Source organism: Camelina sativa, chromosome 17, assembly GCF_030686135.1.
Source record: "Camelina sativa cultivar CO46 ecotype springtype chromosome 17, ASM3068613v1".
Classification (NCBI taxonomy): Eukaryota; Viridiplantae; Streptophyta; class Magnoliopsida; order Brassicales; family Brassicaceae; genus Camelina; species Camelina sativa.
The window spans coordinates 2,409,524-2,435,692 of NC_141896.1; the positions used below are offsets into that span (position 1 = coordinate 2,409,524).

The 26,169-nt window shown below is 37.3% G+C and overlaps 9 protein-coding genes across 11 annotated transcripts; 5 read left to right on the plus strand and 4 right to left on the minus strand.

Moving 5' to 3' along the window:
• The first annotated feature begins 3,398 nt into the window (after nt 1-3,398).
• LOC104754808 (peroxisomal and mitochondrial division factor 2) lies at nt 3,399-4,743 on the plus strand. Its single transcript, XM_010477082.3, has one exon. It carries the CDS (start codon nt 3,685-3,687, stop codon nt 4,651-4,653), a length of 969 nt encoding a protein of 322 aa, XP_010475384.1. The 5' UTR covers nt 3,399-3,684; the 3' UTR covers nt 4,654-4,743.
• A 13-nt stretch (nt 4,744-4,756) lies between these two features.
• On the minus strand, nt 4,757-5,749 carry LOC104754810 (uncharacterized). The gene is made up of 3 exons (XM_087494899.1): nt 5,682-5,749; nt 5,170-5,418; nt 4,757-5,092 (listed from the first exon to the last, which is right to left on the minus strand). Exons 1-3 carry the CDS (start codon nt 5,709-5,711, stop codon nt 4,985-4,987), a joined length of 387 nt encoding a protein of 128 aa, XP_087351025.1. The 5' UTR covers nt 5,712-5,749; the 3' UTR covers nt 4,757-4,984.
• LOC104754809 (3-hydroxyisobutyryl-CoA hydrolase-like protein 5) lies at nt 5,669-9,320 on the minus strand. Of its 3 annotated transcripts, XM_010477085.3 has the most exons (17): nt 9,100-9,320; nt 8,594-8,663; nt 8,411-8,494; nt 8,254-8,322; nt 8,103-8,166; nt 7,948-8,021; nt 7,786-7,869; nt 7,621-7,705; nt 7,457-7,542; nt 7,119-7,240; nt 6,936-6,996; nt 6,757-6,855; nt 6,373-6,474; nt 6,220-6,261; nt 6,017-6,123; nt 5,841-5,909; nt 5,669-5,749 (listed from the first exon to the last, which is right to left on the minus strand). In XM_010477085.3, the coding sequence occupies exons 2-16, from the start codon at nt 8,624-8,626 to the stop codon at nt 5,843-5,845; spliced, it is 1,179 nt and encodes a 392-aa protein (XP_010475387.1). In that variant the 5' UTR covers nt 8,627-8,663; nt 9,100-9,320; the 3' UTR covers nt 5,669-5,749; nt 5,841-5,842. The 3 variants fall into 3 exon arrangements, with proteins under 3 accessions (XP_010475387.1, XP_010475385.1, XP_010475388.1); XM_010477083.3 differs by having other exon boundaries at nt 5,669-5,909; XM_010477086.3 differs by lacking the exon at nt 9,100-9,320 and adding an exon at nt 8,969-9,084 and having other exon boundaries at nt 5,669-5,909.
• Nucleotides 9,321-9,826: 506 nt separating this feature from the next.
• On the plus strand, nt 9,827-18,728 carry LOC104754813 (rRNA (cytosine-C(5))-methyltransferase NOP2C). Its single transcript, XM_010477090.3, has 19 exons — nt 9,827-10,313; nt 10,405-10,544; nt 10,645-10,739; nt 12,567-12,646; nt 12,871-13,147; nt 13,245-13,460; nt 13,543-13,685; nt 13,827-14,818; nt 15,130-15,418; nt 15,683-15,830; nt 15,970-16,107; nt 16,221-16,283; nt 16,455-16,576; nt 16,748-16,982; nt 17,301-17,512; nt 17,833-17,933; nt 18,090-18,171; nt 18,292-18,353; nt 18,493-18,728. The coding sequence occupies exons 8-19, from the start codon at nt 14,574-14,576 to the stop codon at nt 18,602-18,604; spliced, it is 1,809 nt and encodes a 602-aa protein (XP_010475392.1). The 5' UTR covers nt 9,827-10,313; nt 10,405-10,544; nt 10,645-10,739; nt 12,567-12,646; nt 12,871-13,147; nt 13,245-13,460; nt 13,543-13,685; nt 13,827-14,573; the 3' UTR covers nt 18,605-18,728.
• Nucleotides 9,854-10,716, plus strand: LOC104754812 (uncharacterized). Its single transcript, XM_010477088.3, has 3 exons — nt 9,854-10,313; nt 10,405-10,544; nt 10,645-10,716. The coding sequence occupies exons 1-3, from the start codon at nt 9,854-9,856 to the stop codon at nt 10,714-10,716; spliced, it is 672 nt and encodes a 223-aa protein (XP_010475390.2).
• LOC104759095 (uncharacterized) lies at nt 12,898-13,907 on the plus strand. The gene is made up of 4 exons (XM_087495173.1): nt 12,898-13,147; nt 13,245-13,460; nt 13,543-13,685; nt 13,827-13,907. Exons 1-4 carry the CDS (start codon nt 12,898-12,900, stop codon nt 13,905-13,907), a joined length of 690 nt encoding a protein of 229 aa, XP_087351299.1.
• On the minus strand, nt 18,674-21,739 carry LOC104754828 (4-hydroxyphenylpyruvate dioxygenase-like). Its single transcript, XM_019238740.2, has 5 exons — nt 21,347-21,739; nt 20,972-21,131; nt 20,769-20,891; nt 19,058-20,309; nt 18,674-18,964 (listed from the first exon to the last, which is right to left on the minus strand). The coding sequence occupies exons 4-5, from the start codon at nt 20,005-20,007 to the stop codon at nt 18,790-18,792; spliced, it is 1,125 nt and encodes a 374-aa protein (XP_019094285.2). The 5' UTR covers nt 20,008-20,309; nt 20,769-20,891; nt 20,972-21,131; nt 21,347-21,739; the 3' UTR covers nt 18,674-18,789.
• On the minus strand, nt 20,130-21,517 carry LOC104754817 (anaphase-promoting complex subunit 5-like). The gene is made up of 5 exons (XM_087495174.1): nt 21,347-21,517; nt 20,972-21,152; nt 20,816-20,891; nt 20,403-20,466; nt 20,130-20,309 (listed from the first exon to the last, which is right to left on the minus strand). Exons 1-5 carry the CDS (start codon nt 21,515-21,517, stop codon nt 20,130-20,132), a joined length of 672 nt encoding a protein of 223 aa, XP_087351300.1.
• Nucleotides 21,740-22,752: 1,013 nt separating the features above from the next.
• LOC104754827 (uncharacterized) lies at nt 22,753-24,778 on the plus strand. Its single transcript, XM_087494903.1, has 5 exons — nt 22,753-22,882; nt 23,185-23,670; nt 23,747-23,886; nt 23,986-24,137; nt 24,236-24,778. The coding sequence occupies exons 2-5, from the start codon at nt 23,211-23,213 to the stop codon at nt 24,462-24,464; spliced, it is 981 nt and encodes a 326-aa protein (XP_087351029.1). The 5' UTR covers nt 22,753-22,882; nt 23,185-23,210; the 3' UTR covers nt 24,465-24,778.
• The last annotated feature ends 1,391 nt before the right edge of the window (nt 24,779-26,169 follow it).

Here is a 26,169-nt window from a genome sequence, read left to right on the forward strand (position 1 = left end):
GTGTACAGGAATTTGATTATAAGTTTATAACCAACGGACATGACATTTACGAATAAATTAAATGAGACAAGTCACTACCGAACTCGATATCTTAAAGCCAACGACAACTAATTATGTAATGATCATATAAATTATGCAATGCAAGTACAGTCCAAAATCACAATAGATATAATTAGTCCAACCTTACCTATACATGTCTCACTACTTTCGCTAATTAATTGAACCAAAACTTAGGGATAAGCAGCAAGAGATGATAATTTAGATTACCAACATATCGATGTGTCAACATAAAGTTTTAAAATAGTATTAACATGTCGCATCCGTCGGCAATCATAGCAAACACAAACGATCAAACATATCATTAAATCTTCCATTGTACTGCAAATCTTGTTTGATTCGGAAAATTTGATGTTTATTATTATTTGTTTCCTATCCCTTGTACACGTCGATAAATCTTGACACTAGCTAACAGTTGTCAGTTTATTTTAAATTACAAATTTTGTACCATATTCTATAAACCACGCAATCCATATGCATGCTTCGTGATAACCATTCGAGACCTTAATCGGTCTGAGCCTGGTGGCCATAATTCATGAATTATCAATATATAAGTAAGCAAAAGTATCGACGTGTACAAGAATATAGAAGAAGCAAAAGTCAAACAATAAATGACTCTGCAGACATAAGAGTAAATGAAATTGATGAAGGCATAGAGAAATGTGAACTGGAAGAGGTGAGCATAAACTTAAAACTTGTTTTGATGAACTTGCTTTTGGTGATTTGCTTTGAAACTACGTCCTCGTGTGAGTCTGCCACTCTGTTGTCAGGTTTCGTTTTACCAACTTTCCAATTTTTCGTTGACTTTATATTTTCGTAGTCATTGTTATCCTCGTAATTACTATGCTATCCTTTAGGTTTCTTCCACGTTAGGCCGGTAAGGCCAGTATATAAACTCTTAAAGTCCACTTTCTAAAAACATTATTTTGCCAGGTTCAGTCGAAAACATTTCAAAATATTATAGTAATTGTGAAAACAAACTTATATCATGATTAGAAAATACTGTATGATTGATAATTGATACTAATAAATAAAAATAAAAACTCAAATCAGATGATCATCACGTCAAAAGCATACGTACGTTGATTGCTTAATTATATGATTTCGTTCGTCACTTAGACGCGAGAAAACCTAAAATCTTAATGTTGACGGAGACATACTGATCAGATAGCCACATAAAAATAACTGGCTCTTTAAGGTTATCGAATCATAGAAGTGGATAACATCATCCTTAAAAATAAAACAAAATGACTCGTACGTTTAATTACGTCTACGCGTACACGGTACACGTAACGAATATTTTTTTAATTTATACTAATAATCACGTAGATCCATACCTCTTTAAATGTGTTTTCTTTTTTTTTGGCATTTGTTTTGGACTGTCTCGGTTTTTGATTCTTCCTACTTATGAATACTACTATATTACTACCGCTTTGGCTATTGTCATTATTTACAAATTTACAATAATTACAAATAAGACAAAACGAATTTACAATTGCAAATAATCCAAATCGATCGTACTGCACGGGATTCATTCCTATTTTCAATTATAAATGATCAGTTAAACCCTATTTGAGCCGGTCGAGTACTTAAATTAATGAGCAGAGGAAACAAAATAAACGTTACCATTTTGAAGATTGGTGATCAATACTGCCAAATGCCAATGGAACACGACTTGTGACATCAACTATAAAACATTGAACTTAACAGTAATTATAACACAATATCATTAACACACACACTGACACACAGATAAACCGTTTGACCAAACTAGTCATTCAAAGCAAATGTTAAAATCATAAAAACAAAATGCATTGGTTCAAATCAACGACTTTTGAAAATTTTGCCGCCCAATACAAAAACGAGAAAACAGAGTCTCCTCCTCAAGCATTACGCAACAATATTAGTGAGGACTGGTCGGGTAGGTGACTAACGAGAAAATGCATGTTGACTAAAATATATTTTCTTCAATTATTTGTTATTTGAAGTTAATTATTATTATTATTTGTTGTGTTGCTGGAAGAAATATACTTTAAACAAAGAATCTAAAGGAGGAGAAACGTGCATGCAAAATGTTGCTGAAAAAAATAAAAAAAATTGGTGAGGTAGTTAAGAGCATGCCGATTTCATTGAATGTTTTGCTTAAGTACTTCACACAAACAATTTTTTTTTTTATTATTCCATTTTTGAGGGGGGATTTTTTCCACGTACTTTATATCATGCGCTTTATGCTTTTGGCTGCTCATATATACAGATTTTCACAACCACCACACAATTTATAACATTTAACAACCCATCGTTTTAAGATAACAGTGCCTTCCTCCACTGCTCGAATTCAGTTTTGTAACATTCATTTTAAAATAACGATTTCTAACAAATCAAGGTATTCTCATATGACACAGTTTTTGGATAAGACCAATAATATTTTATTGACAAACAAAATACTACAATTTTTTTTTTGGCTTTTAGAGTTGAATAGAGAAATTTTTGATTACTATAACCATGGGACGATATATCAAGTTTTGCAGTATAAGAAATTTAATTTTGGTTTTTTTTTTTTGTTTTCTGTCAAATTATATCATTTATATATAAGTGGAATTTGTACATTTGTCATTTGAGCTCATTAAAGTTGTAGATAGACCACAGAAAGAAAACGGCTCATGGTCGTACTATTATTTATTGCGCAGTCGCTTGGCGCTACTGTAATAATTTACTGTCACCAAATTTGGTATATATTGTTTAATGTAAGATTATCTAAAACATCATCCTCACGAGTCTTATCAATGGATATATATATAGGAAATCACAACTTGTTCTCATTGTGTTTGTACTGTGCCTAACTCTGATAAGACATGTATGAAAACAAACATGTGCTAGATCGCGACATATATAATGCTTACTAAACACTTATGAATAGAAAAAAAGGAGTAGGAGCTTAATTAAGAACAAGATCAGTAATGTTGGTAAGTAAGATTGCCACGATCGCCCCATAAAGCACTTGGTTTGGAAACGGTACTAATTCTTAATGAAAATCTGATTTACATATTTGCACACCTCTCTATCTCTATGTTTGCGTGGATTTTTCATGTAGCCAACCCATCAATAATTCATTATCGTTAAACGAGAGAGGGGCACTTAAATTTTCAGTAAAAGGCTTGAGAAGCCCAAACTAACACTTCTTATTCTTAAGCTGTCTTTAAATGGGCCTTTCCCGTATGAAGCTATCCGGGATCCGAGGGAAAAATTTGGTGCGCACGTGCGTAAAGTAGTAACAAAATCATTTGCAGTACCAAATCAGACCGGTTCCTTTATTTTCAGCCGTCCAAGCAGAGATCAGATTTGATCGGTTAACATTGGTTTGTTGTGGTAACCCAAAACCCTAATCGCATCGAATCGCAGAGAAAAGTTGCTTTATCCTCTTTTATCTCTTTTTTTTTTTTTTTTTTTTCTTTTTAACGAGAGAATCATAAAAATCAAAACTTTTTTTCTTTTCTGATTAAAGAGAAAAAGGTCGAAACTTTCCGATTCTTGCTAATTTCTCCTATTTCTTGTTTTGTCAAATCTATCTTTAGGGTTTATCACTCTCTTCCTCCTACGATTCAGTTTCCCGATCGCTAACTGCTGGAGATGGCTGAGGAGAGGACCTTGAACGGCGAAGCGACTAGCCAGGAAGATGAGAGTTTCTTCGATTCTGATCATCAAGACGGTGTCGGCAACAAGTCCACGGAATTGAATCGCAAGATTGGAGAGCTCGAGTCTCAAAATCAAGAGCTTGTGCGTGATAATGGTGAGATCAGTAAGAAAATCGAAAGCTTGACTGCGGAGATCGAGGAGCTGAGAGCAGCCGAATCCAAGGCGAAGCGTAAGATGGGTGAGATGGAGAGGGAGATTGACAAGTCTGATGAGGAGAGGAAGGTTCTCGAAGCCATAGCTGCCAGAGCTTCCGAGTTAGAGACTGAAGTTGCTCGGGTTCAGCATGAACTGATCACGGCTAAGACTGAAGGGGAAGAGGCTACGGCGGAGGCGAAGAAGCTTCAGTCTGAGATTTCACAGAAAGGGGTTGGGATTGTGGAATTGGAGAAAGAGGTCGCTGGTTTAAGGATTGTTAAAGAGGAGAACGAGAAGAGGATGAAGGAGTTGGAGACGAAGCTTGGTGCTTTGGAGGTGAAAGAGTTGGAGGAGAGGAACAAGAAGGTTCGAGCAGAGGAAGAGATGAGAGAGAAGATTGGAAATAAGGATAAGGAGATGGATGATTTGAAGGAGAGGATTAAGGGTTTGGAATCAGATGTAGCCAAAGGGAAAGCAGAGTTGCAGAAGTGGATCACAGAGAAGATGGTTGTGGAAGAGGCGTTAAGAGACTCGGAGAAGAAAGTGGTAGCTATGGAATCTGAGATTGTGGAGTTACAGAAGCAGATGGATGATGCTGAGAAGATGATTAGTGGATTGAAGAATGTGGTTGAGCCAGTTAATGGGATTGAGCTTAAGTCGTGGTCACCGACTGTGAGTGCTGGTTCTGGTGGAGCTGTGGCTGCGGTTGCTGTTGCAGTGGCTGGAGTGGCAGTTGTCTGTTACGTTTTACACTCGAGGAGGGTTTGATTCGAGGTAGACTTTTATGAAATTTGATTTCTTTGTTTTTGAAAGTGTTTCCTTACGTTATATGTTTGGGAATTTGATTGGTTTCACAAATTTTGGAGTCTTCTTTAGTGTGTGTTTGCTTACTTTTTCTTTCATTACAAATGTTTCTTGGAAACAATCAAAAGATTGAAAAAAAAACAAGAAGCTTATGAAAAACAGCAAGAGGAATTATAAAGTAAACAACACAATCTGAAATCACTCTCAAGAAAACGGAATGAAATACTCAGAACATAGTTTGAAAAACTGGGTGGGATATATTTCACTTCTCTATTCTTTACTTGGGAGTTGGTCTTCATGTAGTAGAGGATGATGATGATGATGCCTTGAGAAGATCAAGAACTTCACAACAGTTCTTCCACCAGGGCGTCTCGACCTCACGGTCACCTGCCGCTAGGAGTGGCTGCAATTGTAAAAAGAGAGCATAAGACTCTTGTCTCCTATTCTATTTTACCCTAAGATACCTAAGAATTTTGAAGCTTTCTTTTGGTTTTCGAATGGAACCTGATTGTCCGCACTGCCGGTAAAGTGTGTAACAGCTCCCACGATTTTGGAGGAGACTTCACCTTTCTTCTCTTCCAAATTGTGCACCAGCGATTTGGCTCCATCTATGCCTCTTGACACCACATTGTCGACTGCATCCTTCACGACATCGGTCTTGGCAGTTTCACCGAGAGCAGAGGTGGCCTTTTGCAAAAGAAAGTCGGCCATCTTTTTGCTCCTCTGTCTCTGTTGCGTGTTTATTTCGTCAAGACGCAGGGTATTTATAAGAAAGAAGGAGAGAGACATATATAGTGAGTAGAAAACTGAGAGATAAAAAAAGGGCAAATTTAGAGCTGTCCAAATTAGCAGCTGCTGTTCTAACGACCTAAATGTGACTTCCTTTATCTAAACTTAACACTAATATAAAACTTCTGATTTTAGTTTTGTTCGTGTGGAGAAGACATCATTTGAAAATGGTAACTACTATTAACTATTATTGGTAAAAACACCTGCGCTCTAATTAGATCAAGGAGACCCATGTCTTACATACGTGAACCTTATTTTATCATCGCTGCACCTGAGTGTCAAGCAACACAATATTATGTAATAATAATTCAACACACGTGGAGTTTCAGTTTTTAGGGTACAGTTTTATAATTTGAACATACGCTCAGTTCTCTTCTCTTTTACACTGTATCAGTGATGCATAGCCTGAAGTCTCGTATTTGCCTCCCCACCTGTGAAGTGGCACATTATCAAAACATAAGAAAGGGACTGTTTTCTCATGAGACATTCAGATCAAGAGAAAGTTTCAAGAGTTGGGTTTACTATCCCGTACACCGACCTATTGTCTTCTGTTTCAGGGATAAGAAGCTCAATATCATCCTCCAAGGGCTTAAACATCAAATTGATATTCTCATCATCTACCTCATCTAGTGTCGCTGGACTCCACTGCACCAAACCCAATCATAGAAGTTTGTAAATGTGTTAGCTGCGATCTAAGGTTCCAAGTAGACTCATATTTTGCTTCCTAGAGCGGAAACATACCTTTGGAGAATTGTCTTTATCTATGGTCAGAGCCCTTATACCCTGCAAGATATTACACAAAATCACAAATACAGAAAGGGTTACATGATGTTAGAATTTTCTTAGAACCACAAAACCAAAAATGGTTGCAGTATTTGCATTTGATTATATTACCTCATACATATCAGCAGATATGGTTTTCCTTAAGGTATTCATGGTGAGACGAAACTCTTTCTTCAGACAATCACTCAGCGTTTGATTTCTACCTTCACGGATCTGGAAAAATTACGCCTCACAAGATTCACTTAAATTTACAACATAATAGATTGATAGAGAATTTCACAGAATCAATATAAGGGAAGAACATAACAAGAATTGCTGATTATCATTAGCTAAGAAGCCTTAAATTTACGCCATATTACGACATTAGCTAGAAGTTTAAACCATTTTCTCATCCATTATTACTATATAATGAACTTGACAGGGTAGTCTTGTTCAGCATTTAATTTCAAGAGACAAATACGAGAAATGGGAGATCATATAACATATAACAATTACCGATCGTAGGGTTATCTTCAACCCTGTGGGTGACGATCGTTTTAGACCTTTGACGACTGGAGTTATCCACTCATTTCCCTCCTTGCTCGCTTCAGCTTCCTGTAAGAGGACCAGAAATAGTTCATACTGATGATTATAGCCAGGGATGACTTCTGTCGCCAGAAAATAGGATGACTTACAAATGCTTGTATGATCTGCTTCACACTTTCTTTTGAGAAACACACATTGATTACTGACTGCCTGCAGATCAGCCATAGCCCCAAAGATTAAAACCGTCTTCGTGAGTATATAATACCAGTGGGGGAGAAAGATTAAACAACATCTCAAGCATGACGAGAAACCAATATAAAAAGTTGTTTTACTTGTTAAGGATGCTGTCTTTGTCGAGGTTGACTTTCTCGGAGAACTCTTCAATTGTGGACCGGACTACGTCCACGTCTCCTGAGTCTAACCTCACAAGCTGTGCCTCCAGATCCGCCAATTTCTGACAACAAGAAAAGATGTGAAAGATAAGCATTCAACTCATCATTTCTAAGAACCTGTCCGCATTCAAGCTACATGGTAATGGTTAGAGATTCCAGAAACCTTGCTAAAGTAACAGATGATAACTATAAAGTTGCAAGACAGCTCAATAACATTTGAGGATATATTTACATCCTGAATAAATCAAATCCAGGGAAAAGCATTCTCAAGTACTTACATCAGAAGGTACAAAATGTGTTGCCATTCCAATAGCTACAAGTTCTTTGCCGTTTAATCTTGCCCCAGTCAAAGCCAAGAACTCACCTGCAAAACACAAGTACATTAGAGATCAGCCAATGCCTAGCTGGAATCAATATTTGGTTTTACTGGTTTCGTAGTTACCTAAATAACCAGGAAGACGTGAATGGATGTAGGAGAACCCACAGTCAGTGTGAAACCCGATACTTGCTTCTGGAGTTGAGAATACCTATCAATGAAAGAAGTAGTTAAAGCTGCTGTGCTATTCTATGCAAATCTAATGTGAAGCAGATTAAACTTATAACTCACAGTTTTCTCTGTCACAACTGAAAACTTCATTGGGACCATCAATGATGCACCTCCGCCCATCGATATTCCATTAACAAGAGAGACCTATACAATTCTATACAGTTAAGTACTCCTCAAGAGGACACTTTCATACAATGCAATTTGGAGCACTACTAAAGCTACCTGTGTCTTCTTGTATGTGTGGATATGGTAGCAAAGCCAGTACATTCGGTAAACAACCTCAACGCAAGAATCCTCTGTTAAAAACAACAGTGATAACAAAATCTATTCAATTGTGTTCTTTTAACAAAACATGATGATTCTGTTAGCTGCCTTACTTGAATCCTGGCCGTTATAAAACATCTTAAGATCACCACCGGCGGAGAAAGCTCTACCTGCACCCTGAACAAATAAGCTATGTTAAGAAATCAGTCTACACTACAGTAGTAGAAAATCATCAACAGATCAAGGATACAAAAAAAATCAAACCTTGATCAGTATAAGCTTTGCTTGATCATCCTTCTCCCACATTTCGAGGTATTCTGCAAGCTTGAGGACCTGAGTTTCAAATTTTACAATTAAGGCGGGATTCAACATCTAGAAGAGGAGAATATTATCAGCTTCTGATCTTAGATATCAAAAATACCACTTCCGGAGAGATGACATTCAGCTGACGAGGACGGTTTAGAGTAGACAATCTCACAGAACCTTTTTCCTCTCCAATAACAAACTGTGTAACAATGCCAGATTCCAAAAGTTTTAATGATGGTTTACGACTGAATCATGAATAAGAAAACAAACTACAAAAGGCTGAAAAGGCAGAGATTACCGGCTCATTAATGATTTCACCTTGTTGAGCCATCTCCAGCTTTCTTAAAAGTCAACAATAACTTACTAACCTGATCAATAAAAACCATCAGTTTGAATGGGTGGGATATGAAGAACAATCTCAAACGAGAAAACTACAGTGGCAAGAAATTCCATGAAACTTCAGACCCAATGTGACAAATCCTAAGATTTACGAACTTGCAACAATCTAGTTTCAACCTCCCAAGATTGTTCTTTACTTCATCTACCGAGAACAAGAACACCAAAGTCTATTGAAAAATATAAAACTTTATGATGGCAGAAGGAGCATTTCAACTAAAGTCTACACTTTCCAATCAACGAATAAACGGGCAAAGACTAAAAAATGAAGAGAAACCTATCTCGCAAGTTCCAAAAGAAAGACAGGATACTACCAAACCTAACAGCCTCTCACAAAACTGAAGAAGCTAAAAGTGAAATCAAATGAAAGAGAGAGAGAGAGAGAGAGAGAGAATGAGAAAGGGATACCTTGAGAGAGGAGAAGCAAAAGGGGGTTGGTGAAGGATGGAGCTCAAAATGTGAGAAACCATTTATATAATAAAGGTCTCTAACTATTTGTTCAGACATTGAGAAAATGGCAGGTGAAGCTAATCATCAATGGGAGGGTTTGGTAGGAAAAAAAAGACTCAAAGCTTTCGACCTCTTTTGCTTTCTTCTACCTAACCTCTTTTCATCTTTTTATACAGTACAATCCTCAAGTAAGTATAAAAAAAGTATTTATTCTATTTTCGTTTAGGTAATAGTGATGGGCCTCACAGCCCAAAGCCCATCCCACCATTAAATAAAGCTCTAAAAAGGTAAAACAAAGTAATCTCTTTTCTCCTCTGTGCGTTTGCTTGCTCCTTCCCCCTGCTAAAAGCCTAAAACCCTCTTTGCTCACCACTTGCCTAAACCAGAGCCACGACCTGCTTATTATCGTTATCGAGCTCCAACCAGACCCAGATCTGCTGCTTATAATCTCTCTCAGGTAAAACTTCTCGCTCCTTCTCTCATGTTTTCATAGAAAATTCATTGCGTAGAACCCAAGTATCTGAAAAGTTGTATTTGCGATCGAAACGGTTACGGCCGTGTTCGTCTCTATCTATATCGGCCCTTTAACCGTCTCAATCTACGATCTATCTTTCCGAATGCTTTATCTGATGTTTGATTCCCGTTCTAGATAGAAGACCCGGTTTTGAATTTGTTTTTGTTTTAGGGTTTTGCAAGTATCGATTCTTGAATAATGGAGAAGCCTGCGAAGGAGGCAGCTGCGGCCCCAGTATCTTTATATTGGGACATAAAGAGGTTTCCGGTCCCCGATGGCTATGATGCTCGTCGGGTGGGTCCGAGTATCAAACGGAATTTGAGGAAGTTAGGCTACAGTGGTCCTGTCACCATCATTGCCATTGGCGTACTAACAGAGGTCCCCCTTGGCATCCTTGAATCCCTCTATTCTACTGGGATCACTTTTAAGAACGTGGGCTGCACTCCCAGAGACGCTATGAGTCTATTCATTGACTTTTATAGTACTGCTCCAACCCCCGATAATATGGTGTTCCTATCCGCTCCACCAAACTGCTTTCAGCCATTCTACTATACGCGTGTTGACAAGTTACGTAAGAAGGGACACTACTCTAGTTTACTGTTTGCACGTAATTCTCAAGATCAAAAGTGCCTCTGGGAAGATAACTTGCTTCTGGCAGGTGAGTTTGTGCGTCTTTGGCTTGTTCAATTCTGATTGGATTATGTTGCTGAACTAGCTGCTTATTTTTTTTTTTTTAATTATTCCCACAGATCCAGGGGTACTCGAGGGGGCAAAGTGCGGTGGAACCTGTAAACCTTCCTTTTGGGATTGCGATGTGTGCAATGGTCTTCGTGGCTACGGCTTTGAAAATTTTCTCACCCATCTCTCTACTCAGCAACATAAACAATTGGTAATTAAGCATCCTAGCTGAGTTTTTTCATTGTCTTAACTACTTTTTGACTCAAACAAACTCTTACTAATCCCCCATGTCCACTTGATGATTCAAGCAGTTTTCCCTCTGGATTCCATATGCCACCTTTGACTCTGACTCGGAATCTGACTCTGACGTGGAGGCTGCGTAGGACAATATTGAGTAAAGATCAAGGTGAGTGAAAAGCAGCCAAAAGGCCTGTTTTAATATCTATCTGAAACCGATGAGTACATGGCCCTTGTTGTTTTTCTTCTCTGAGTCCCTTTTTGTATGGTGTGAAACTGTGAATGGTTTGTTCTAATGTTTGTGTGACAGCTATTTTATTTACCTAGCTACCGCTGTTAAAGTGGCAAAATGTGAAATATTATTTACTGTAAAGTCTGGATGTTTGACTTATCTTGGAACGACTTATATAGTATCTAATCTACAATAGCAAAACATGGTTTTAAACTGTTTTTGCAAGCTAATGAATTCAAACATATTATTATTATAAATACACACCATATTATAGTAACCAGAAATGCAGTAAGCGACGAACATATATATAGGCCTGTTTTCAAAATAATTCACAATTCGTTATACTAAAACTAATTCATTATTCGTTAAAATTGTATTTAGGTAATTGTGAAAGTACACGACGGGCTACTTTGGTTTTTAACTTTTTGCTAATTAGGGATAGTATACATTTAATTAATTATAGGTAATATAAATAAAATCAATTATAGGTAACATTTAAAATTAAAGAAATCTTTCAACCTAATTAAAATGAAAATATGTAAATTTTCTTTCACTTTTATTTGATTTTACATTTAAATTATTTTGAACTATTTAATAATATATTTAGCTAATAAAATTTATGATTTTTTCTATATAATGTTTTTTTAAAACAGATATATATTGCTCAACCGATAAAAAAAAAAATGTTCCATATCGCCTGAGAAAACTAGGCAAAAATTCAAAGTCATACTATTAAAAAGCGATCAAAATGATTCCAAATACGAATGGACATTAACCTTAATTTATCATGCATCAAAATTAAAAGTTTTATATGGTTTATTCTAGTTTTTTATTTTACAGAATTTCAAATTTAAATAACTTTCAAAATTTCAAAATATTTTAACTTTTTTTAAAAATTAAATAGTTTTTCAATAATTCAATTATTAAAACATTTAAGATATTAATGCTATTAAAAGTTTATAAGAAGTTCAAATATTATGAGTATTTCAATTTCTAAAAAAAACTTTATTAAACATTTTAAATATTAAGAATATATATTTAGACTTTTGCCAAGTTTGCCATATGATGCAGCGCGAGTTAAATATATCACACAAACAGGTTTATATGGCAGAATGTGTTTGAGTAGATATTAGTATAAAATTTAAATATCATCAATTCAGTGTTGCAAGAGTAAAACATCATTTAATTATTTTGTTAATAATATGAATATTAAATTAATAGATATATCTAATTAAGATGATTAAATTATTTTGTAACAAAAAGGTTATTTTACAGTATATGGTGGGTTAAGTCATAGAATTAACAATATATAAAAATACAATTATATAATTTTAAACACTATAACAAATCAAATAAAATTAACTTTTATTAATTTTTTTTTATCAAATACCTTAACCTGCCGCAAATCAAAATCTAGATCTATTAGAAAATATCTTACAAAATAGGTATTTTTCTATAAGTTTTTTTCAGCATATAATTCTATAACATAATGTTTTATCTAAAATATTTTTAAAACGAAATCTTACATATATGCTTTAAATAAAAATCAAAAAAACAAACAAAAGGAATTTCAACTGCTACTGGACCTTTACAAAAGAATTTAAAACAAATTTACATTTTTTTTTTTTTTTTTTTTTTGTCAAAAGTCCAATTCTACTTAAAAGGGAAAACAAAGTATCTATATATTCACGTCAAGATGCTCTGTGTTGCTTTCGCTCCATCCCACTGCTAAAACCCTGTTTGCTCACCACTTGCCTAAACCAGAGCCACCACGACCTGCTTATTTAGGACATCGATATCGAGATCCAACCAAACCCAGATCTGCTGCTTATAATCTCTCTCAGGTAAAATTTATCGCTCCTTATCTCATGTTTTCATAGAAAATTCATCGCGTAGAAGTAGAACCCTAAAAGTTCCACATAAGTATCTGAAAAGTTGTATTTGCGGTGTTTCCTCTCTATCTATATCGGCCCTTTAACCGTCTCAATCTATCTATCTTTCCGAACGCTTTATCTGATATATGTTTGATTCCCGTTCTAGATTGATTGACTTTGTTTTTTGTTTTTAGGGTTTTGCAAGTCTCGATTTTTGAATAATGGAGAAGGCTAAGGCTACGAAGGAGACAGCTGCGGTCCCAGTAACGTTATTTTGGGACATAAAGAGGTTTCCGGTCCCCGAAGGCTATGATGCTCGTCGGGTGGGTCCGTGTATCAAACAGAATTTGAGGAAGCTTGGCTACACTGGTCCTATCACCATCACTGCCATTGGTGTACTAACAGAGGTTTCCTTGGACATCCTTGAATCCCTATCTTCCACTGGGATCGCTTTTAAGAACTTGGCCAACAGTTAGTTTCCTTTTTCCTTCCTATGTACAGTACAGCCTTAATGGAATTATTAGAGAGACTCTCTCTCAAGTCTTTAGTTTCGTTTCTGATGGAACAGGTCCCAGAGACGTTGTGAGTATATTCGCTGACTTTTGTTCTGATGCTCCATCCCCCGCTAATATAATGTTCCTATCCGCTCCAGCAGCCTTCACTCTTCCAATCGTCGAAACGCATGCTAGCAAGATACGTAACAATGGATACTACACTACTTTTCTCTTTGCACGTACTCCTCAAGATGAAAAGTGCCTCTGGGAAAATAACTTGCTTCTGGCAGGTTTGTCTTTGGTTCCTAGTCTTGTTCAATTCTGGTTGGATTATGTTGCTACTAATTTTTTTTTTTGTTATTATTCCCACAGATCCAGAGGCACTTGAGGAGGGGAATAAGTGCAGTGAAACCGGTAAACCTTCCTTCTGGGATTGCTTTGTGTGCACTAGTATTCGTGGCCATGGCTTTCAAAATTTTCTCACGCATCTCTCCACTCGGCACCATAAACGAAGGGTAATTAAGCATCCTGGCTGAGTTTTTTTTCATGGTCTAACTACTTTTTACTCAAACAAGCTCTTACTAACCCCCCCCCCCCCCCCCCCCCCCCCCCCCCCCCCAAGTCTACTGGATGTGCATCTGGATGTTTTCAAGTAGCTTTCCTACTGGAATTCATACGCCAAGCCTGGCGACTCGGAATCTGACTCGGACTCTGACTCTGACGTGGAGGCTGCGTAGGACAATATTGAGTAAAGATCAAGGTCTTTTTTTTCGGACAATGCTACAATTACGGTGCAACCAAAAGGCCTGTTTTAATATATATATCTGAAACCGTTGAGATTTCTAATCTTTTGATTTCTTGATGAACACTAAAACATTGTAGGCCTACTACCGAAAGTAAGTACAAGAAGAGTAGGACGTGAAGAAGAAGAGTACATGGCCCTTGCTTGTTCTTCTTCTTCTCTGAGTCCCTTTTTGTATGGTGTGAAAGTGAAACTGTGAATGGTTTGTAGGCTAATGAAAACACCATATTGTTATATAATGGCTATACTTATCTACAAATAGCAAAACATGCATGTTTTAAAACTGTTTTTGCAGGCTAATGAATTAACGAATGAATTAACATTAGTACTATTGTTATATAAATAAACACTAGTAACCTTTAATTATTTTGTACGTTTCAAAATTTAGTGGAAGAAGTGCAGTAAGCGACGAACATAGGCCTGTTTTCAAAATAATTCATAATCCGTTAAAATAGTACTTATTTGTTCTGTTTTCGTTTAGATAATAGTAATGGGCCTCGAAGCCCAAAGCCCATCCCACCATTAAAAGGTAAAACAAAGTATCTCTCTTCACCTCCAAAGCTCCTCTGTGTTGCTTTTGCTCCTCTTCCCCCTCACTTGAATGAGTAAAGCGAGGGTTCTGCTAAAACCCTCTTTGCTCACCACTTGCCTAACCACCAGAGCCACGACCTTCTTCTCCTCTGTTTCTCAGCAGTTACGCTCTTTCTCTCACCAAACGGAGATGGATCCTTCTGATTCGGAGCGTTACTGTTATGACCCGGTGTTGCGATGGAATCCTGAAGTGGAAGACTACTTCACCAAAGCTTATGGACCTGACCACTTCGCTCGCATTTCAAAGGCTCTCACGTACTGTTCTTCGCACCTTTCTATCATTCTCATCTAGTTTTGAACCAACATTGCTCTCCTTTACGTGCATAAAGCTTTGGATTCGCATCGCCTTATTATATTCTCTAATTTCTCCTGAATCGAATCAAATTTTTGTTGGTTGTTGTTGTGTGCCAATGTTAGCATCTCGTTTACATGATCCAATTTTAGTTTAATTTAGCCATAGGAACTTAATTTCAACAAAATTGCTCACATTCTTCTTGCGTATGCACTACTTAGTGTTGCTACTTTTGCTAGACTCTTATATTTTTGTTTTCTTTGTTCCATATTAGGCGCCCATCTTCCTATTCCTGCATTCGGGTGAACACAGTTAAAACAACAAGTGATGCGGTTATCGAAAAGCTTACGAAGATTCTAAATGATTCGGATGAGGGCTTGAAGCTAGTACAATCAGATGGAAGTAGTCCCATTACCAAGTGTCAGATACCTGGTTTGGACTATGTTGTTTTTGTCAATGGTTCAGGACCACATAGAATTCAATATGACTTTGGTCTTGAAAACCCTCCTAAGGAGGTACTTGTGAGCAGGAAGTGTGCTGAAGCAGTTCTTAGAGGAGCCCAGGTAAACTCGAGATTCTCTCAATAAAACTTTAGTGGCTAGGTATGAGTCACAATGATATCAGAATGAGGCTTTAGAGGTTTGATAGTTATTTACAAGTATCTAAGTATCTATCCTGGTCACTATGCTCTTGGGTTGGAGTATGAATCCCCCCTTATCTTGGTTGTCTTCATTATAGTTTCTGACAATCTAGGTGAGAAGTCCATGCCATAGACTATACTGTGAACAAAGTATACTTATATATATCTCCTATTTGTCTTGTTGTAGATCTATGTTCCAGGTGTACTGGCTTGCACTGCCCATGTTGAGAAAGGAGATGCGGTTGCTGTCTGTGTTGCTATGGAGCAACCTGGCGATGAAGGTGACTGGAGTGTTAATATGACTCGTGGTACCACCCTCCAGGGTCTGCCAACAGGCAAGAATCATAATTTTTGCTTTTGCTTTGGTCACTCTAAAGTAACTGGAGGGACCTATCATATCATTGACCAATTACTAAGAAATCTTGTGAAATGTTTTTAACTTAACAGTTGACATGTGCCGTAGTGTTATTGTAGATCCTTACTATCGTGAACGCAGTGGACTATATATCGGCATGGGAACAACTATGTTGTCAAGGGCTGGGATGTTTCGTGTTCCTAATGGAATTGCGGTGGATTTGAGCAATAGAGTTTTCAAATTGCCTTCTTTACATAGTAAGCTTCTCCTTTTTCTCTAGGTTTGCTTTTGTACTTCAGCTTACAGTTTATGACTCTCAGTATCTTATTTCATAATGGGGCATTGCTTACATTGTCGTTTTTCTCCTTAGATGTCCTTGAGGGGGAGATATTTCTTCAAAACCTGCCAAGTATTATTGTTGCTCATGCTCTTGGTAAGTAATATTAATTTTCGGCCTGTGGTATGCTTACACCTTCACCCGTATTTATGATATAGTTACATATACCCATAATTCAAATACAGTAGATACTAGATATCATATCAATGAGAACCCCACGGGGAGACAAGATTGATGAGATCCTGAATTCTTATCTTTGGCGCACAGATCCTCAGAGAGGGGAGAGAATATTAGATATGTGTGCAGCACCTGGAGGGAAGACTACTGCAATTGCAATACTTATGAATGATGAGGGAGAGATAGTGGCAGCTGATAGATCTCATAACAAGGTACAGTTTCTTATGATTATAGTAATTTTTATTGGAAAACATATGATTTCTATTGGGGTTTACTTGTTTTTTCGATTTACATTGAATGCTTAGAATACTAAATGAAAGTTCTTGTTAGGATTCCAAAATTGCATGCTCTAATAAATTTGTTTACTATTTTCCAAAACGCAGGTGCTGGATGTCCAGAAATTGTCTGCTGAGATGGGATTAAGCTGCATAACAACATGTAAACTGGATGCACTAAAATCTGTTTGTCTTCCAAACACAGTCAATGATTCCACAACATTAGTTAACAGTGATAATAGTAGTTCCATGACTAGCCATTCTGAATTACCATCAAACGAGGCAATGACATCATCTGTTACTTCTGGAAGATCCGAAGCTGACAAATCGTGTGAGGAAAATGGTAATTAAGCTTCTCTCTCATACTGTTTACACTGTTTGGTTTTTTTGTTCGAAATGTTGGCCTCTTTGTTTGCTAGGTAAAAGTAACTCAATAAACTTACCATGTTTGCATTGTCTTTCCTCCTTTGTGGACAAGGAACTTAATTATCACTTTGGCATCAAACAGATACAGAACATAACCTTACTAAATTGGCATATGTAGCTCATTAACTCACGTCTATGCATATGTGTAAAAATTCAAATCCCTATTAATATTTATTGCGGTTGTTCACAAAAACTAAGCAGAAGCTTGATTTTCCCATTATCACCATATTTATAGCCAGCACTGAACAGCCAAATGGAGGGGATAAAGTTAGCCAAGCTGACATCAGGAAGAATAAAGGAAGATTGAAAAATGGTCGTGGAAGAACTCAATGCCAAGGTGGAAGGGCTGGAAAGTCACAAGGTTTCGCACCTAATAGTTTCGATAGAGTCCTTTTAGATGCTCCTTGTTCTGCCCTTGGCTTGAGACCTCGTCTGTTCGCTGGACTGGTAAGATAAATTCAAGACTTGACTGTCTTGTGTGAACTTCTACATTTGCATGATTTTGCTTTATTAAGCATCTACTTCGCATGAGTTAACAATGTGTACACATTCTAGTATTTGGTGTCTACATGTGGATAGCCTTAGCTTATGTGGCGGAAGTATTGTGTCTTAGTAGCTTCTTGAAGTATATATACTGTTATACGTATCGATCAAAATATTAAGTGTTTGTATTCTGAGTAGAGTCTGTGTTTCTTTCTCCCTGTTTCTAAGATTTTTCAGAGGGTGGATGACTTGTGGATTGAATTTTCCATTGATATTTCTTGTAGGAGACTGTTATATCTTTGAGAAACCATGGATGGTACCAGAGGAAAATGTTTGACCAGGCTGTTCAATTGGTTCGCGTTGGTGGAATTCTCGTATACTCAACGTAAGTATGCAAATATAATCATAAATTCGTTAAATTCTGAATTCACATTATCCAAGCTATGCAGATGAGGCCTAGACGGCCTCAGTCACACCAGTCTTGAGTAATTGAGAGTTACTGTAGTCTTATCTGTGGATGATTTGTTTTCCATTTTGTTAGGTGCACAATTAACCCTAGCGAGAACGAGGCCGTGGTTCGCTATGCTCTAGATAAATACAGATTTCTTTCTTTAGCACCACAGGTTTTGATCTAAAATACCCTTTTCATATTGAAGAAAACTGTTTGAGATCTTGGCACGTATTGCATTAGGATCTTGTTATATGTCTTAATGTATCTTCATGTGTTTGCTGTCTTGATGCAGCATCCTAGGATTGGAGGACCTGGTCTAGTTGGCCGATGTGAATTCCCCGACGGATATATCGAGTAAGCACATGTACCCATTATAGTGATCTGATAAGTGTGATAAGTAACAAAGCAGAGCTTTAAAAAGATTGATGATAAAAGAGATCGCTTTGATTCGCCGACTGTAAATCCAATAAACGAACGAATTTATGTTTTGCAGGGAATGGTTAAGACCTGGTGAAGAGGAACTGGTTCAGAAATTTGACCCGTCCTCTGAGCTCGATACAATCGGGTTCTTTATAGCTAAATTCAGCATCGGCCCCAAGGATTGAGATCTCAACAAGACATTTCATTGAACTAAGATTGTATTTTTTGATTGATCTTGTTTTTTAAATGAGATGGAAAGACATAAAATGTATAACATTGTTTTGATAATACAAAAACAGTTTTACATTAGTTACAAATACATTAACATTGTTTTGACATTGTATAACATTCCTTTAATTCTTCTTGTTGTTCATCCCACAAGCTGTTTGGCTTCAAGAGTCTTCTCGTACTCTTCAATGGACTTGAAGAGCTCAGAGAAGTTGCCTTTACCAAAGCCACCACATCCTCCACTCTGGTAAGCCTTCCCTTCATCGTCTTTCATCATGCATCCTACTCTCTGGATAATCTCTATAAATATCGTCGGCCTACGAACACAATCAATCATAAAGAAAGACATTTTCTTAGAAAATCCGAACAATGTAATTTGTTTGTTAAAACACTGATTCTTTCCGCTGTACCTGTCACCAAGTGGTTTCGTGAAGATTTGAAGCAACGTCCCTTGATCATCTCTATCCACAAGGATCCCTAATTCCTCACACTCCTTGATCTGTTCGTCGCTGAGCACATCGCCAACACGTTTCTTCAGATTCTGGTAGTAAGTAGGCGGAGGAGAAGGCATGAAGTCAAATCCTCCAACGCTGCTTCTCTTCCTCATCTCTCTCAGAGTCCTGAATATGTCTTCACTCATTAAAGCCAGATGCTGTAGCCCTGCTCCTTCGTTGTGTTCCAGATAAGTCTGAATCTGACTCTTCCTCTTGGTCCCGTGAACCGGCTCGTTAATCGGTAGAAGAACCATTTCATCATTGCTAGCTAGCACAGCTGAGTTTAAACCGCTCTCTGCTGTTCCAACATCGTCTGCTGTGAACTCAGCGAATTGGTGAAAGCCAGTGAACCCTGCAATGTAAGTCAAAGCTGGACCAAGCTCTGGAACGTTTCCCACGGCGTGGTCAAGCCGCCGTAAACCGTAATCCACTGGAAACGACGACGTATCCTCCACAGGCTCAAATCCTGGCAAGAATTCGGATTTATCCTCTTTGTAACTGACATATCTGAGAACGACATCGCCGTATAGTTTAACCTCAGCGATCGTAACGGCTCCTCCATCGAGGACCATAGGAGGCGACGAAGGAATAGCGCCGTTAGAGACACTTACGGAGAAAGCTGACTCAGCGTCTTCTACTTCAATCGCAACAGCTCTTACGCCGAGACCATGCGAAGAGAAGAAGGAGCGGGAAGAGACGTGATCGAAGCTTGGGATGGAAGCTGTAGCGGTCGGTTTAATTTCTCCGGCGGTGAGAGACGGAGAGTAAGGAGCAGTGAAAAGGAATCTGAGGTCGCCGGAGGTGAGTAGGTAAGAGGCGTGAACCATGTTCCCGGTGGATAGATCGGATTTGGCGGAGAATCTCATCCCGAGACCCCATGAGAAGCGACGAGCAACGTTGGTGCAAAAGTACGGGATTACCAGAAGTGATACCTTCTATCACTTTGAATATTGCTTCAGGCGTATGAAGGTGAAAAGGGACGCTTCTACTAATTTTTTTTCTGAATCTCTAGTTCTTCGGTTGCTTTATCAATGGCATAAATCTCCATATCCATCTGACCATAATGTGTTAATGATTCCAGATCATTCTTAGATGCATCAAACTGAACAGAGCTTGAATGAGCTTCTTTGCAATAATCTTCAATGCTTGAAAAAAGATGACAAACTCCCTGCACGGGATTCACATATCAATGAAATGGACAGTTCTTTCAAACATTTATTTATGTGTTTCTGCAAGGTAAAGAATGAAGACGGAAAATTACAAGTGTCTGGTGCTGTATGACAGATTCTGACTTTATTTTTGACATTACAATTGGGTGTCCAAACCTAGGAAAAGGAAGAACATACAAGAGGTTCGCTATATTCATTCTGAACATTGCCGCTAGAAATTATACTTAACCCAGATCTGTCAGAGTTTTGCCATTACCGCTATAAGTAGGTCTACACTTTAAATCTAGCCTGGAAAACTACTCTATCTTAATGGGTCAAAAAACAAGCAAACGTCACATACATATCTAAAATCCGAGTCCTTCAAGCAAAACGTCAGACTAAACATCATTTTGAACAATAGTTATACTAACCAGTTTGAAGATTAAACAAACTTAACAAAAACGTAAAAAGCACAATACCTCAGAACGATAAGAGGTTAAATGCCAAAATGCAACGACGAACAAACATTCCCAAGTTGCTGTTGGGATCCAAAATAATCTGATCGTCTTGCACAACTCCTGAATCAGGGCTCCCAAGTATTCCTACAAGCAAAGAAATGATAACTCATAAGATGCAAACATGATGAGGGAAAGAAGAAAATAAAACAGTTTAAGCAGCTAACCTCGCATGTCATTAAAGAAATTCGATAGGTCATCAGGTGAAGCCAAAGAAGAGAATCTATTGGTTAAATGGTCAGTAAGCCACGCATCCATCTCTTCACCAACATCCCTCAGCTGATTAATAAGCTCTTCCAGCTTCGGCTCAAATATATCATCGCAAGACTGGAGCATGAATATCTCAATCTCGTCAGGGAAAATAACATTTTGTTAACACACAAAATCCACACTCCGTCTACTAAAATAAGCGGATAAAGCTACATACGAAACTCGACACAACAGCATAGCTTCGAGTATAGGAGACGGGCAAGGAAACTCTGAATTAAACCTCAAAACCTATAAGACAATGCAATTAAAAGGGAGAATAAGAGGAGTGAAACCTTAGTGAGAGAGAGCAAGTAGAGGCCGAGACGGTTGTGCTGAGAAACGGAAGAGAAAGGGAAAGGGAGAGACATCTGAGCCGACGGAGCGTATATCTGCAGGAGAATGCAAACGGAGATCTTGTGTGGAGTTACCGCAAAAGCACCGGCTGTTCTCGTTAATCCGGCCATCTCTCTCCGTCGCTTAAACACTCACTCTCTCGCCGGATATTTCCTCCGACGAGCAGCCGGGATTAGGGCACTTTATTTTGAGGATTTATTTTGAAATTTTGAACCGGGAAAAGAAAAAAAGAATCTCACGCCTTTTCACAAACTTTAAGAACCGGTTATTTCAAGTCGGTAAGGGATCGAATCGTACTGACCGGAATTTAAAACTTTGCTAGTTTACAAAACGAGAGCGGAATTTAATTCGTAAAATGATTTAATAATTAAATGGTCAGGCAAAAAACTCAGACACAGTCCTACCACCCGAGGAGTGTTGCCAACATACAAAAAAAAAAATAACTTTAAAAGATAACTGTAGGTTGTTTTCGAATTTCTATTTAATACAAAAATATAATTTGATTTTTCTTGAAATCATAATTTAGTGCAAGTGGTTTGATATCAAGTAGCAAAATTATTAAAATTTCTTATCTGTTTTTTCCTATATTTATCGCTAACATTTTATCATTATTTTAATCAAATAATTTTAAGTAAAATAGACAAACAACATTGTTATTAATTTTTGTCGAACGAATCAGGAAAAACTAGAGGAAACAACTCACCAAGAATATAATCCAAACAAAACAAAAAACCAGGACATACAATTTCGATAACCAGTTCATCAATTCTGAAAATTTGATAGCGATCCAAGTTGCTAACCTAAACAATATAAGATGGCAGTACAATTCAGAACTAAATAAACTGAAAATATTCTTCTTGAAAAGTTTAACCTATCGCCAAGAAAATTTATAAGAGATGAATAGAGTTCAAAACAACAAATTTAGTTCCTGAGATTGATTAGGTTCCCACTTCCCCTCAAGATTACACTTTTTCATTAGAATCATAGATCGTGATTCCCATCGGAGAGAGAACAATAATACATTGCATTATTTTCATTTTTTTTTTTTGGATAATTTAAAGTCCACTTATTTTAAAATAAGCCCAATAAAATGAGATAAAGTTTTAGGAAAAAAATGATATGGAATAAAGTAGACTTATTATAAGTTGATATAATGTATGATGAATTGTATTATTTGAAATGTTTTCGTTCATTGAATATTTTATTGAGGTGTCAGTCAAGCTGAGTTGTGAGATGCTGGAGACATAGTTTTATTGTATTGATTGAAACTAAAATTACACTAGGATTGGTGAACGGTAAAGGCCGACATACAAACTGTAAGCCCATTAAAGCGAAGCCCATTTTCAACCATATATATATTTTTGGCTGCGGCAATTGTAACTTATCTTCTCTTTCGATCAGGGATTTCGAAACCCTAGTCTAGTCGATATCGAGATCCAACCAAACCCAGATCTGCTGCTTATAATATCTCTCAGGTAAATTAATTCTCGCTCCTTAATCTCATGTTTCTTAGAAAATTCATCGATTAATTGCGTAGGTAGAACCCTACAAGTTATATATTTCCACACAAGTATTTGAAAAGTTGTATTTGCGATCGAAACGGTTTGAAAAGTTGTATTTGCGATCGAAACGGTTGCGGCCGTGTTCCTCTCTATCTATATCGGCCCTTTAACCGTCTCAATCTATGATCTATCTATCCGAACGCTTAATATGATGTTTGATTGATTCCCGTTCTAGATTGAAGACCCGGTTTTGATTTTTTGTTTTTTGTTTTTAGGGTTTTGCAATATCGATTCTTGAATAATGGAGAAGCCTGCGAAGGAGGCAGCTGCGGCCCCAGTATCTTTATATTGGGACATAAAGAGGTTTCCGGTCCCCGAAGGCTATGATGCTCGTCGTGTGGGTCCGAGTATCAAACGGAATTTGAGGAAGTTAGGCTACAGTGGTCCTGTCACCATCATTGCCATTGGCGTACTAACAGAGGTCCCCCTTGACATCCTTGAATCCCTCTATTCTACTGGGATCACTTTTAAGAACGTGGGCTGCACTCCCAGAGACGCTATGAGTCTATTCATTGTCAAAAATGGTACTGTTCCAGCCCCCGATAATATGATGTTCCTATCCGCTCCACCAAACTGCTTTCAGCCATTCTACTATACGGATGTTGAAAAGTTACGTAAGAAGGGACACTACACTAGTTTACTGTTTGCACGTAATTCTCAAGAACAAAAGTGCCTCTGGGAAGATAACTTGCTTCTGGCAGGTGAGTTTGTGCGTCTTTGGCTTGTTCAATTCTGATTGGATTATGTTGCTGAACTAGCTGCTAATTATTCCCACAGATCCAGGGGTACTCGAGGGGGCAAAGTGCGGTGAAACCGGTAAACCTTCCTTTTGGGATTGCGATGTGTGCCATGGTCTTCGTGGCTACGGCTTTGAAAATTTTCTCACCCATCTTTCTACTCAGCAACATAAACAATTGGTAATTAAGCATCCTAGCTGAGTTTTTTCATGGTCTAACTACTTTTTGACTCAAGCAAACTCTTACTAATCCCCCATGTCCACTTGATGATTCAAGCAGTTTTCCCGCTGGAATACATATGCCACCTTTGACTCTCACTCGAAATCACACTCGAAATCTGACTCTGGCGTGGAGGCTCCTAAAAGCATAGTGCGCAGGACAATATTGAGTAAAAGTCGAGGTCTTTTTTCCCGGACAATGCTACAATTAGGGTGAGTGAAAAGCAGCCAAAAGCCCTGTTTTAATATCTATCTGAAAACGTTGAGATTTCTAATCTTTTGATTTCTTGATGTAAACTAAAACATTGTAGGCTTACTACCGAAAGTAACCACAAGAAGAGTAGGCTTACTACCGAAAGTAACTACAAGAAGACTACCGAAAGTAACTACAAGAAGAGTAGGCTTACTACCGAAAGTAACTACAAGCAGACTACCGAAAGTAACTACAAGAAGGGGAGGCTTACTACCGAAAGTAACTACAAGAAGCGTAGAGTAGCCTTAGGCTTACTACCGAAAGTAACTAACGACAAGGAAGAGTAGTTACTACCGAAAGTAAGTAACTACAAGAAGGGTAGGACGTGAAAATGAAGAGTACATGTCCCTTGGTGTTGTTCTTCTCTGACTCATTTTGGTTTGGTGTGAAACTGTGAATGGTTTGTTCTACTTCTTGCCGGCTTGTTCTATTATGTAACTTATTGTTTAAGTCTCGTCGGCAAGAGTTGGGTTCACTTATAATATAACTTATGCTTATTTAAGTCTCGCTTTGTTTTGTTTTAAAGTTAATCACTTAATTGTATCCCGGATACTAGTATATTTTATTTATCTACCGGTGTTAAAATATTATTTACTGTAAAGTAAGGATGTTTGACTTATCTACAAATATTATTTTTGTACTTTTCAAAATTTAGTGGAAGAAGTGCTGTGCGACGTTTAGATAATTGTGATTTTAAACCTAAGAATAGGATGTTATTATTGATCTTTTTAAAAAAACTGAGATGGACCGATAACATCCCACAAGCTGTTTGGCTTCAAGAGTTTTCTCGTACTCTTCAATGGACTTGAAGAGCTCAGAGAAGTTGCCTTTACCAAAGTCACCACATCCTTCAGTAAGCCTACCCTCCATCTTTTACATTGCGCAGAAGATATTCATACCATCATCTACCCTCTTGGACTTGTAAAATCCGTTTATCACTGCATTTGGGAAGCAACCTTTTTACATACTTGAGAGTGTAACACTTAACTTTATATAGATCAATACTAATAATATATTCGCTGAATAAAAAACATCAGATCTTTCCACCGCACAGTACTGAATATGTATGTCTGGCTTATTTTGGATATATGTTAATGCTTTGTTTCTGACACTTGAACACTTTACAGTTTTGCTTGGATTTGATATGATATCAATTTTATAAAATGCTAGATAATGGTACTTTTCAATTAAGAGAAAGAAATCAACAAAAATATTTTAAAAATCCCAAAATGGTATTTGAAGAAATAAACATTAATTAATGGTAAAGGATAATTATAGGTCAAACTTTTAAAATAAAATTGAACATTTCCCAAAACTTAGTACAAATTTGGTAAAGACTTGAGAGTCAAAATACTCAAATTTAAAAACAATGACCATTGACCGGAAAATGAGAGGAAAAAATTGGAGAATTTTGTTAGTTGTTGTTGTTGGTCAGGTTGTATACTCTATATAATTATCGATTAGGTGATAAGGTTTACATATCTGGAAATTGAGAGTAAGTGTAAAACTTATATATAAATTATAAATAAAATGATTAGGAAACAACAAAGCAGAAAGAAAGAGAGAGTGATTAGAGAGAGAGAGAGAGCAAAAAAGAAGGGATTTAGAGAGAAGAGAGATTACAAGAAAAACGCCCAAAGCTGTTAACTTTGCTTTTTTTTTTTCTTTTTTTTTTGGCCATTTCCTTCCCTTCCCTTCATCTCTCTTCCTTCCTTCTCCCTTCGTCTCCATCAAGCAACCCTCTCTCTCTCTCTTCATCATCATCGCGGAGGAGACGACGATCGTTGTACGCGACGAGCTCTAGAGAGGGTTGAGATTGAGTTTTTTGTAGGTGAGATTGATTAGACGGGTATTGTATTATTCTCTTTTTCTTCTTCGTTTTTTTTTTTTTGTATCTGAATTTGGATTTTGTTTTTGGATAGAAACGGTGTGGTCTCTAGATTCATGTTTTGTTTGCCTTCTGGGGTTCATTATATTCCCTTGCCGCATTTT